The following is a 13,623-nucleotide window of genomic DNA, read 5'->3' as shown; positions in this document are numbered from 1 at the left end:
ATCCTGTTTTTTGACAATCACCTATGTGACAACCTAAGTCTTACTCAGTTTAGTGATATATGCTAATTATATGTCCCGTGGCGCTTCATTAACCCATTGTAGCCCAAAATGGAGCATGTAGGAGCTCAAGACACAGAATTGCCAAGCTCTTATGAGACTTTTTTTTTTAATATAAAAATCTCGGTAGAAGGGGAAATTGTTTAAAAACCAAATGAATGAGAGCATTTAAGTGAATCTTTGGAAATCATATTTTTTATATAATTCTGCTATAGCATTTATCTAAATGTGTATAGGAGCAACCAGTAGCTTCAATTTTATAATTTTTATATATCACATTGCCATTTATTTCTTGTCATACATTAATTTAACCCCTTAATTATGCATGTACCTTATACCTTTAAGAAAAATAAACTTGGGTAAAGAAGATTATTGTAATATTATAAATATGCAGTATTGTTTCGTATAGAAAGACAAAATGTGATTTTAATGTAATGTTGAAATATATTTTTAAGAATAAGAATTTTAATATGTATAATGAAATTAGCTCGGGTGTAGCTTAGCGGGCTTGACTTTAATTCCTTGCTAGAATAATATTTCCATATTTTTTCTAAATGTAATTATGTGAAGAAAATAATAGATTCTTTTAGCGATGTATGTATCAGTTGGAAATTTGTTCTCAAAATTAGCTCCCCAGTGTTTTTTTATAGATATATCTTGTTTTTGTGTGATATTTTCTCTTAATTTTTTTTTTTTTCAGGTCTGCAATTGAAGAGGGTAAAGGGATTTATAATAACATTAAAAATTTTGTTCGATTCCAACTGAGCACGTAAGTTTGAAAGAAGTTTGTCACCATGAGTGTTTTGGGTAAATTATATAAAGATAGAATTCAAGCAGAATGTCTAGAAGCTTCTGGGCTCTCTTTCTGAGGGTGGTTCCATATATGTTTTCCAAAATGAAAATTAATTCTAAAATTAAAAATGGCACGATTAACGGGTTCTAAATGTGATAATTAGATGTCTGCATCACCATCAAAAAATATAAACCTTTGTGATTTATTTAAAAGCTCCTAAAATAACTAAGGAAGGGGTGTCAAATCTTAGTGTTTCCTCTTAGTATCTTTTTCCAAAAGTAGAAGGAAGGGCTTTTCTGTAGTCAAAAAACAATTACAAAAATATTATTGAAACTGTTAACTGTTATGTAGCAACAGCTGTTCCAACTCAATTTAAAAATATTCCTCTATTGGTTTTATCTTAACATCTTGAAAATCTTTTATTAAAATTCCGTGGATTGTAAAGGTTAACTCCTGGCTTCAGAATGTTCAGACAAATGAAGTATAGGTTACTTGGAAATACAGGCTCCCTTTAAAAGCACAGTAGTAACATCAGATTTTTAAATGTTAAAAAAAGTGATATCTTAAAATTAATAAGAATTATACTATACTGACAAATTTTTTTAAATTGACTCTTTTTCAACAGGAGTATAGCAGCATTAACTTTAATCTCTTTGGCTACATTAATGAACTTTCCTAATCCTCTCAATGCCATGCAGATTTTGTGGATCAATATTATCATGGACGGACCTCCAGCTCAGAGGTAAGAGCTTTTTCATGCATAAACTATAAAGACAAGGAAGGCGTGATATCCTGATAATTAAATTTTAAGACTTTATTCATGGATAGCATTAGAAATCTTTGCAGCAACATGTTTGTTATAAATTGTGTGATGTGTGCATATCATTTTCTTTGGGTGCTCAGTCATGCATTATAATCTGAGCCTGTACACTGTGTTAGATGTTCAGTCTTAAGCTGAGAACAGATCAGTGCAATTCCTGTCCCCTGGAAGTAAGCTTTTTGTTTCTAAAAATGGGATGTAATGGAGAAATCTCTTTAGTGTTATTACCTAGGCTCTGTTGACAATTTTAGACTTTGGGAAAGTACTGAAGAACCTAAGCATCTAAGTATTTTCTTTTATAATAATGAGGCCATAGATGTCACTTCCCAACACAAAAAATAGTGATGCATGTTAGTGTCCATTACAACAAATCATTCTAGTTGAATCCTCCTTGCATGAAAGATATTTCAAAGTCCAGTTGGTAGGTCATGTATTTCAGGCCATATTTGAAATAACATATGAAATGAAATTGGACAATTTTTGAAAGTTTAATGGTCAGTTTCCTATCAAACTGTGCCAAATAAGAATAAAAAATAAAAGAGTGATAAAATTTGTGGTTATTTTCATGTAATAGCCACAGTTTTCTTTATGATTCAGCGTTTTGTTTTTATAAGAAAGCATTTAGTTGTCTGGATGATTGAGGTTAATCAGGTTGTGAAAGTAACAAATCCAAACCTTGTAACTCTAAACTAATTTATTTTTCTGTTTGCTTTGAAGTCTTGGAGTAGAACCAGTGGATAAAGATGTTATTCGTAAACCTCCGCGCAACTGGAAGGACAGCATTTTGACCAAAAACCTGATACTTAAAATACTCGTTTCATCAATAATCATTGTTTGTGGGACTCTTTTTGTCTTCTGGCGGGAGGTATATTCACTGAATAAGCTACTTTATTAACATTCATTCTGTATGATAGGACCCAGTTATTTTCATGCTACATGGAACGCCGAAAGTTAGGAGAGCTCTTTGGAAAATATGATAATAAAAATATTTAAAAGTAGTTTGATTTCAGTCTTTACAGTTAGTAGAATTTCTCATTCATTTATTAGAGTAATTTAAATCTGCAGAGGAGTATCAAATACAATAAAAATATATGAAAATTTGGGGAGAAGTTAGAAAATCTGAGTCTTTAACATAGCTACTTTATTGTTGTCAAAAACAAAGTTCTTTTATTATCCATTATATGATTTATGAGAAGACGTTTTACTTTATGGAAACTACAGCTATTCATTAGATGACTTATTTAAATGACACATAAGAAATTTAGATAGCTTGTATGTTTTTATATATTAAGACTAAAGCTCTTTTATCCTAAAGGAAAGAAAATATTAACCCTTTAAAAGCATGCAGTATTTGTCCATTAAATTCAGCCACTGAAAATCATTTTTTCCTCTTAACAGCTACGAGACAATGTGATAACACCTCGAGACACAACAATGACCTTCACATGCTTTGTGTTTTTCGACATGTTCAATGCACTAAGTTCCAGATCTCAGGTATGCTTAGGTTATCTTAGCTGACTGATTCAATTTGGTAGAGCACTTTCTGATTGTAAGTAGGCAAAGATCATGGATTTTTAGCTTTGCTTGATTTTGTAGCCACACAAAGATGCGTCATAATGGAGATGTAGCATATGGGGAGATAAGCCTTACCTTAGACCAAAAGATCAAAGTAAATCACAAATGTTATCACCTGATCTTTCTTCTTTCCATTCCCTTATTATCTGTAGCTGTGTGATAGGTTTGCGTTAACATTATCAGAGCATAGGACAAACTTCATGTCTGTTAAGATGGTATTAGTTTCATTTTAGAGGAAAGTATTGTTAGAAGTACAAGGACAATTTTGTGCATATTCATCTTTTCCTATTACTTCTATTAGTGTGTCAAAACTTAGGACATTTTAAATTTACTTTTCTTCCCATGTTGTACCTTAAGATGTGATTGCCTTTTCTTAATTGAAGTGCTTTGTTAGAAAATAATAGGCTAAAACCTGCTGGCACTTTTTCAGAGCAAATTTTTTTGAAAACTAGTTTCATTTGAGGCCTCTGTGTTGATTTCATTATTAGAGCACCTTATGAATCCATAGCTCTATCTATTACCATTTGCCGTGCTAGAACTTTCCAAGTACTAGCGAATTGTCATTAATTTAGACTAATGTTTGAAGACAATGTACTATTCATTTTTTGTTTTATGAAAGGCAGCTTTATTTTTTCAGTACACATATAACTAGGTCCATTCTTTAAGAAAAGTTTTTAGATTATCTACCTTAATGGATAGAAATTAATTAGCAAAATAATCATATACAAATTAAATTTCTTCAGTTTTGGAATGCTAAAGTAAGTTTCCTCTCTGTGGTCTTTAAAAAAGTATATCTATACCTATATATATAAAATTATAAAATTTTATAATATTATATAATTTACATAATAGATATATATCTATTATATAAAATATATAAAAGTATATAGATATCGATATAGTGTCACTCTTTTAAAGAAGACCCTTTCTTGATAAAGAGAAGCTGCTTTAAAATTTACCCCTATTCATCTGAATTATTCTAAAATAATAGTTAAAATCAAGAGATTTCCAAGTACTTTCATTGTACAAATTCAGTTCAGCTTATTAAAAATTAGAGGTGAATGTAATAATAAGGTGGTGGTTTCTTTGACCAAAGAATAATAATCGAACTCTCTGCTCTGCCAACAGACCAAGTCTGTGTTTGAGATTGGACTCTGCAGTAATAAAATGTTTTGCTACGCAGTTCTTGGATCCATTATGGGACAGTTATTAGTTATTTACTTTCCTCCACTTCAGAAAGTTTTTCAGACGGAGAGCCTAAGTATACTGGGTAAAGAAAATATTATCTTTGTATATTTTATATGAATTGTTGAGTATTTTCTGAAGCATTTAATAAAATTTTTCTTTTAAAAAGTGGAATAGGAATAGGAAAAGTGATTGACTTGAAAAAGAAGTGTGTTCTGTTTTTTCATTGAGAGAAATTTAGGGGAGTCACTCTCCTAACTCTAGGTTTTTAATTATTATAATTTTTTCCTTGTAATTTTTTGTAGGTTAATAATTGTCAGATCATATTTGGTGATTCTGAAATACAGCAAATAAAAACTCATTATAGAGTAATTATAATTTATAACTTTTTAGTCTTGTATGAGGACAAAACTAGATTTAAGCTATCTGAAAACCAAATTGCTCTTTCATAAAATTATAGTTTCAATAGTAAATTAATATTTCATTATTCTTGCTGATTTGCACATTCTTATTTTATCAAATAACAGCTTGACCTTAATAACAGCAGGAAATTTTAAGATTATGTGAAAATCAGGTGTTATTCTTTCACATACTGTGCATTAAATGTTATGAAACAATACATTTAAAAATTAATCTTCCTATGTAAGTGTGAGGACTGATATATTTCATGGTAATGCTGCTTTTAATTCTTGGGTTTTTGAGTTAATTTAGATCTTTATGAAAATGAGTTATACAGTCTCTGTATTTTTGCTATACGTCAAAGTTTACCTTAAAGTTGAACTAGTTTAATGTCGGTCAGCATTTTAATTTAATATTAACATTCCTTCCTCTTTAAATAATGGAGTTATAAGGAGACAACTGCAATTTTTCAAGCAGTAAATATGAATGATTTAGTGTGGATACTGTTGTAAAGACATGGTCTTTAAAAGATGAGTCCTTCTAGACTTTCAAATGAAATAAATGCAAATTTCTACATAATCTTCACATAGGCATTTTTAATACAGTTAGTTACCGCTTCTTGAACAGCCTTTTAAAAAGTGTGTGATCTATTCAGTAGACAACTCTTCTCGCTTGTGTTGCTGTTAAAGATTATGTTTAGGGAAGTAGTCAGAGGACTTAGGTTTTAGTTCTTTGGCTATTGTCTTTCCTAGCTATGTTACTTTGGATAAGTCATTTAATGCCTTTGAACCTGACTTTCGTTATTTTTAGACGGAGGATGTCATTGTCTACCTCATGGAATGGTTGTGAAACAGTGTATTTTAAAAGCTATAGTAAAATGTTAGAAAAATGTATATATTAAGCTTTGCCAACTATAAGTTTCAAAGAATTGTAAAACCTGATTTATTTTCTCTTACAGATCTGCTTTTTCTTTTGGGTCTCACCTCATCAGTGTGCATAGTGGCAGAAATTATAAAGAAGGTTGAAAGGAGCAGGGAAAAGATTCAGAAGAATGTTAGTTCAACATCGTCGTCTTTTCTTGAAGTATGATGCATATTGCATTCTTTTATTTGCAAACTAAGAATTGCAGTCTGAGGATCATTTAGAAGGGCAAGTTCAAGAGGATAATGAAGATTTGAGAACTTTTTAACTTTTCATTGACTAAAAATGAGCATTAATGTTAAAGACTTGATTTGAGACTTTAACCTGCTGGCAGTCCCAAATGAAATTATGCAACTTTGATAACATATTTCTTGATTTAAATTGGCTTTTGCAATTGAGTGGAACTTTATAAAACATATGGGCATTTATTTAACTTAAAAAAAAAAAAGCAAAACCGGAACCACTTAAAGAGGTCTAACAATACAAACACACTATCTATCTTAGATAGATATAAATATCTTTTTTTAATTTTAAAATATTATACTATTTATGGTGGTGGGGCTTTCTTACTAATACATGAATAAATTTAATCATTTCAAAGGCATTCTATTTGGTTTAGAAGTTGATTCCCAGGAGTGCTGTATTTCAGCTACTGTATTCTTTCCTACAATGTAAGCAGCTCAGATACCTTGTGTTACCATTTTTGTATCTCAAGTTTTTTGCACAGGATGTGACCACTGTCAGATCACTGTTCTTTTCTTTCTTTTTGTGACTGAAAAGCCTATACTGCAATTTGAAGTAAATGTTTGCTTTTCTTAGTAAGTATTAATGGTTGCTTTTTTTTTCTCCCAGCTATGAGTCTAGCAAAATTAATATAGGGCGATCAGGTGGCATTCTAGTTAGAGTAGCCTTTCTTTTACACTTAGACATAGAGTCAAAAATATTTTAGACTGATTGGACTGAAATTTATAACAAATTATATTAACATGTTATGCCTCCTTTTAGAGTTAAATATAAATACATACTGTGTCAAATATCATTTTGTCATTCCCCAAATATAAATCCAAGTACCTCACCTGAATAACTGAATTTTATTATTTTTAATGTCTTTTGATATGTGTTTTTAAGCATCTTTCTTAGGAATTATACCATGCTGTACTTAAAGAATGAAAAGCCCCAAGCCCAAACAGATGGTTTTAGAACTAAGCTGTATGTGGAAGATTCTGTGCTGGCTGCACTCTTCATGTATCTGCAGCTTCTCTGGCTTAGAATGCAGCACTACCCTGAACCTGTCCCTTCCCCTACTGTACCATTTGTTCTCTGCCTTCTTTTTGTTGCGTTGGGCGTGCTAGAGAAATAGATGGAGTCGTTCTTGTAATGCCATCAGTTTTTATAATAGCTTGATGAGATATAGGTAATTTGTTTTGCGTGTGTGGCAGATTTGAGCCAGAAATCCAAGATTAGAAATCCATTTTCCTGTTAACTCTTTCTGACACAGAATTTGGTCTTAAATTCTTACATGTTTTATTCTTCCTGAAGTGAGTTAGTTTTATATTTTATAATCTCCAGTTTTTTAAATTGTCAGGATAAACCACTGTCTAGTTTTTATCGCCAATATTAAATTGCCAGTATTGGCACTGAAATCTTGTCAGTGATATGGAAAATATCTATTTTGATAACTACTTTGAGTCCTTGTTAGTGAAACAGTTGAGTATAAGGAGCTGAGATATCTGCTGTTCATTCTACTTTACCCTTTAAGACTCTATAGTCAGATCTCATTAGATGGAACATGGAAGCTATTGTCTAATCAGCTTTATCTTTAGTGACATAATGTCTCATTCCTAAATTTTGTAATGATCTTTCTTATGTTACAAAGACTTAAAATACATAGTAAGTGCACGTAAATCTTTTGCTTTGGCATTTTAGATTAGAATATGATTCATATGAAATAAATGTGCCTGTTCTTGTTTGGTTTTTGAACAACAACAACAAAAATTTCATTTCAGAAATTAATGATTTTCCAGTTGGGATTGTTAACATTAAAATCATATGGATGTTGAAGATAACAGAAATTAGGCAGTACTCACAGTATGTCAAAATGAAGTGTGCGGTACAGATATACTACATACAGGTTTGAATTTTCCATAGTATAACAACAAATTAGAATGTATATGTGTATATATATATCTTTGATAGTATATTATCCAAATTAGCATGAATAATTTAAAATGCTCTATTATCTAAATTTTTAATTTTTAACCATTTTCTAGATCTAGGACTTGCTAGAGTCCTTAACAATACCAACTTAACTTGATTTTCTCTGTTAGACTACTTCATTAAATTATTTGTCCCCAAAGTGAACATTAGAGAAGAAAAGAAAGTAACTTGAAATAATTCACCAGTTAGGTAGACAGTACTCAAATGATCAAAACAACTAGCTGCAAAGAAACAAGGTTTAGCATGTTCTCTCACTTTCTTCCTGGGCATTTCATGACGCTGAAATGAAACAAGGTGAAACCAGGCAACCTAAAAACTTCCCCCATCAGGATACAGGCTTTTTATTTAAGCCGTGGCTACACTCACAAAGATAAAAACTTTTTTTTTTTTTTTTTTAACCTTTCATACCTATGCAAAGTACAACTTTTACACTGGTAGACTTTCTGAAATCACTAAGTTTTGATCTCTTTCATATAGGACATAAGTAAAGTGAGTATTGGCCATCCTCAGAATAGTTTCTTAGTGAAATGAATTGGTGGCAGTAAATATCTAAGAACCTTAATTAACTTAACCTTGCTTTTTGCCTTTGTTGTCTGGCAGTTCATGCGTATTTTAATTTCACATATGACTCACCCAAAAACTTGGATGAACAGTCATTTCAACTTTTACTTAGTAGTTGGAGTGCACTAGGAATAAAAGGGAGATGGCACCCCTGCCCTTCAGGAGCTCATGAGCAGGGGTATAACTGTTACCAAGCTGTTTTCATGAAAGGTGGTAGTCTTCACACATTTATTTTAAAAATACACTTAACATTAAAATGAATCCAGCACACATTTTACTGGCAGTTTACCTTGACATTGGCATTTAGAAATCTTTGAAATGCCTTTTTAGACTAAGCTACAATCTTAGTAGCCGATTTGTATACTAAAACATGATGTGGATAAATATTAATCCAACTGGTATGTGACTAGATAGACACCATCCTAATAATTAAGCTTCCTTGAGTTCAGTTAGCACTTAGTATGAATGACTGTTGACTCTTGTTGGACGACCTTATTTGGGATTTTGGTTTTTATAGTTGGTTATTGTTAAAAATTGATAACGCTTGATATTAATGTAGATATAGTAGTCTGCAAATATTGTAGGTTTAGATTTATAAGGACAGTATCTTGCCTTTGGGAAGTCCTCAGTCTTAACTCTGGAGACCAGAGTGAAATACATCCAAATACAGTGGTAAATGCTGTCCCCAATGCTACAGTAACCAAAGGAGAGAAGTGACTTCACTGGACGTTGTTAAAGAAATTTCCCAGAACTAGCAGCATCTGAATGAAGCCTTAAGCCGGGAGTCTCCAGCCAAGAAGCAGCAGAACGTTGCAGCCAAATGGCACAGCCTCTGCAGAGGTGTTAGTAGGGGCTAGATGGAATAGGTGAACACCTTAAGGAGTTTGGGGCTGTTAAGGCAGGAAGCATGTAACATGAGGAGTTGGACATATAGACAGGAGGCTAGTGGTAAAAGTGAAAACTTGTAACATGCTAGGAGGATTTCAAGAGTGTGATCTGAATTTGGATTTTTGTCTTGTAACATGCTGAAGGAAGCACAGAAGGTGCATTGTAAAAACAAACAGCGAGACTGATTAGAAAATTTTAGAGTCTAAAGGGGTAGAGGGACTGATTGAGCTGTGGCAGTCAGTATGGAGAGAAAGGCATAGAATATCTATTTTCTTTGAGGTAGCATTGACATGGTTGGACAGGAGAAAAAGAAAATGTGCAAGTTACGCTACTTTCTGGTTCTCTGGCTTGGATAGTAGAGCTATTGGGAGAATTACCAAAGCGGAGCAGCCTTTAGTGGGAAACAGGTCAATTTGAAATGTGAAATATGTGGTGTCCTTGAGATTTCCTAAGGGACATGTTAGATGAGGTCTCTAGCACAGAATAAATTAAAGCCATTGCTGACTATAATGTAGTTGGAAAATAATTTCATGTTGCACACATTTTTTTTTTTTACTAAAAATAAAGCAATAAATGAATGTAAACTCAGTTTTGATTGAATAAGATATTTTTTGAAAGTAGTTTCTTTGTAGTGTTATTGCTTAATTAACAAACAGTTATATAAATTCAAAATTCAGGGAAAAAAGGTAAGAACATTTCAGCCTCTTGTTACAGAGCTTTTAGGTGAATCTTATTAAGGTTACTGAGTAGAAAACAACACTGGTAATTATTGGTAGCACATTTTTGATGTTTGCAGAAGACACTCTCTTAAAAGATAAGAGAATACGTATAGCAAAGAACTTCATAGCTTAGACTGAAGTTTACTATGGCTGGAAACCTAATAAGTGAATAGCATTTAGCATTGGAAAATAGCTACACTCTCCAAACAAGTAATTTATGGCAGGAGAGTAGAAAATGATGTTGATTTTTTTTTTTTTCTTTTCTATTTTATTTGTAATTCTTTCTAGCCTATATTCCATACAATGTTCCAACACAATCCACTTGCTAGTCTTTTTGGACAGTATCCCTTCAACTTGAAATCCTTTTTGCTCTGCCTTAATTTTGAGAATCAATTTTTAACTGCTCTTCAAAGACTAGCCGAAGAGAGACAACCAGGATGGTCTTTCCAGATTGCTCTAAAGATGTGTGTGTGCATGTGTAGTACAGTTTCTTGTGAATACTAGTAAGAGTAAATGCAGCCATAAGTTTGGGAGTAAAATTGTGGGATTTTATTTTTTTAGAAAGCATTAAAAATGTTAAGTCCAAGCCACTACTTCATCAATAAATCTAGACAGAAATTTGATATCATTTTCATTGAAAATACATTTAAGTGATGAACTTTAGGGAGGAAGTGAACAATATTTGAGCCATTAGTTTTGATCCTTATAAATTCTTTTCTAGTCTAAACGTGTCAGTGTTCCTGTGTACACATGAGTGTAGCTGCCTGTGTTTGTACAGCTGCTCCAGGTAGACAATTTCATGTGCAGATCACTGTACACACCTGACTTTGCCATTCCTATCCTGTTTTGCTCATGTCTACCCAAATTGACAAATATCCTGGCAAAGGCCCACGTTTCTGAGGTGGCCCGCAATGGCTGTTAGGCCTGGCAGAACTGCCTTTTATGTCTAAATCAGTGTTGCCCCATTACCATTATTTCTTGAGCAATACAAAATTGTTCTACTTAGCAACTCTCTTGAGTAGAAACCACATCTCACAGGTTTATTAAGCACACAGTGCTAGAAATTGGGGAAATTGTTTTACATGAGCCTAGAGGTCCATTTTTGGGTCCTGAGTATTTCCAGCTTTTGAACCTCAAACAAAATATGCTTTTAAATACAGTTTTGTTTTTTAAATACCAATCCACTCAGCTCTATTAAAAGCAATTTTCTATTGAGGCCTTCCCTATAAGTATACAAAAGTGCCCATTAGTTGAAAAATGACCATTTGGTGCCATCTATGGTAATAAAAAAAAACGTAATGCCTTTTTCATCAAGTTTGCATCTTAAAAGCATAATGTGAAAGAACTTGTTACGTGAGTCTTAGAAAATATTATCTTTGGAGCAATATATAGCATGCCCCAACCAAATAGGTGATTATAGAAAATGTATGCTTGATAAGAAAGATATGACAGACTTTAAATTTAAGCATTATTAGATCAATTGTGGGGAGTTATAAATGAGTATGTTTTCATGTTCCTTTCAAGTACCTTTCTACTTGGAACAAGTTTGGTGGCCCGTGAATTAGCTTAGAGGTGTTACGAATTAGAGAAACTATTTTAATACCTCCCTAACTCATCCATATGGGGCTACTGATTTAGCTTTGGGGTTGACAAACTATGGCCTGCAGGCCAATTCTGTCTGCTGCCGAATTTATAAATAAAGTTTTATTGGAACACAGGTATGTGCATTCGTTTACATATTGTTTATCACTATTTTCATGCTACAGTAGTTGAGGTGAGTAGTTGCTACAAAGACCATATAGCCCACTAAACCTAAACTAATTTACTTTCTGGCTTTTTCAGAGTAGGTTGCCTACTTATATATTTGAAAAGAGGAAAATAGGCCTGTGCATTGCATTCAGTGGACCAGAAAGGAAGTGGCATCATTTTTCTCTCCCTTCCAATTTCCCAACAGGAAGTTCTCTCTAGGATGGATGCACTTGACACCAGATTTGGTATCAGTGACTCCTCTGAGTCTCCACCAGGGCTCTTGTGTAGAGGAAGCCTCAGAGTCTCAGTCTGTTCTCAGAACATCATCAATAGGGAGGACATGCCAGCTGTTATTAGTCCCACCTCATCACCAAGTCTCCTTGTTCCTATAATGGGTGGAGTGTTGTTCTGATCTGTTGTTCTGATCTGTTATTGTTCCATCTGAGTTGGGCTCCTCATCACACACACACATAGCACTCACCTAAGCTTTTATCTTAGATTTTGCTCCTCTTTGGTCTACCTAACCCCTCCTGGATGTACAGGAGAAGTGGGGACTTTCTTCTCATTGGTTGTTTCCTCCTAACACAAACACAGAACCAGGTTTAATTTGAGTAGGCTAAATTATATTTTCTTGCTTAGTAAAGACAAAGTTTAGTAATAGGATAAACCAAAATATCCTATCAGCCCAGTCTTAATGAACATTTTCCGAGAACAACATTCTAAACCAAAACATATTTGCCTAGTATTTATCATATTTCTAAGGTAAAGGTATTTCTTAGTGAATTCCTCTTATAGTCCACTCTTGGCTCTCTGATTTACTGCTTCACAAAATGGATTATGATCATCATCATAGGGTCGGTTTCTTTAGTTTGTCTTTAAAAAACAATTTGCATAAATATAGGAGCTTGAAGGGGTACAGTATTTTGTGATTGGAAACTTGGGTTTGTGGATGCCACGATTCTCAGATTTCAGTCCTAAAGGCCCCCCCACTCACCATTTTTACCTGTTTTCCATAGTTTCAGGGGGCAAGATAAAGTAACATCAGAAGCTTGCTCTCTTGATGCCATCCTACCTAGAAGCTTCAACTATTACAAACATTTCTCTGATTATAATACAACATACTCACTAAAGAGATTTGTAAGTAGAGGAGTAGATTAGGAAAATATTTCATAGTCTCAGTACCCAAAGACTTTAACCTAGACTCCAGACATATATCCAGCTGCCCAGTGGACATTTCCCCTTAGATATCAAAAAGGTATGTCTAACTTAACATCTCCACTTCCCAGCTACACCCCATCCTACACAAACGTATGATAGCTGAATAGAAAAACAGGGTTCCTGCCAGTATTTTAATGAAGGCATAAAAATGCTGTATTAAATAGTAATTTTAGCAATTGTTCTCATTGGTACATTTTACAAACCCCCTTTTTATCAGAGTAATGTTACTATGTGTTTACTCAAAAAGTTTCCACATCAGTGCAGGTTCACCTGTTAATAGGTAGATTAATCCACATAACACCCCCCAATCATGAAATATAGTTACTTTGTATCCATGATAGCAAGTGAAAAGTAGAGACACTGTGAAAAGTTGACTGTTTTTCCTGCCAACATCTTTTGATTTATTTCCCCATAATGTGAACCAGATAGAGGAATACATATATGGGGACAGTAATGTTTAGACAGACACATGTCAGTTCTTCAAAAACCAGCACCTTAGTTTTACTAACTATACGTAAAAA

The 13,623-nt window shown here is 33.1% G+C and overlaps 1 protein-coding gene across 1 annotated transcript in view; it reads left to right on the top strand.

Annotated features, from left to right (window-relative positions):
- ATP2C1 (ATPase secretory pathway Ca2+ transporting 1) overlaps nucleotides 1–13,623 on the top strand; it is a 71,197-nt gene that overhangs the window by 49,990 nt on the left and 7,584 nt on the right. The window contains exons 18-23 of the mRNA XM_023529847.1: nucleotides 758–826; nucleotides 1,476–1,592; nucleotides 2,388–2,535; nucleotides 3,069–3,164; nucleotides 4,374–4,515; nucleotides 5,788–5,912. Of these exons, the coding sequence (XP_023385615.1) occupies nucleotides 758–826; nucleotides 1,476–1,592; nucleotides 2,388–2,535; nucleotides 3,069–3,164; nucleotides 4,374–4,515; nucleotides 5,788–5,912 (697 nt within the window). The remainder of the gene's footprint in view (nucleotides 1–757; nucleotides 827–1,475; nucleotides 1,593–2,387; nucleotides 2,536–3,068; nucleotides 3,165–4,373; nucleotides 4,516–5,787; nucleotides 5,913–13,623) is intronic.

The sequence above is a fragment of the Pteropus vampyrus genome, unplaced genomic scaffold, assembly GCF_000151845.1.
Source record: "Pteropus vampyrus isolate Shadow unplaced genomic scaffold, Pvam_2.0 Scaffold1, whole genome shotgun sequence".
Lineage (NCBI taxonomy): Eukaryota > Metazoa > Chordata > Mammalia > Chiroptera > Pteropodidae > Pteropus > Pteropus vampyrus.
Note: the sequence above shows the minus strand (reverse complement) of the source record. Positions and strands in the feature narration are given on the sequence as shown.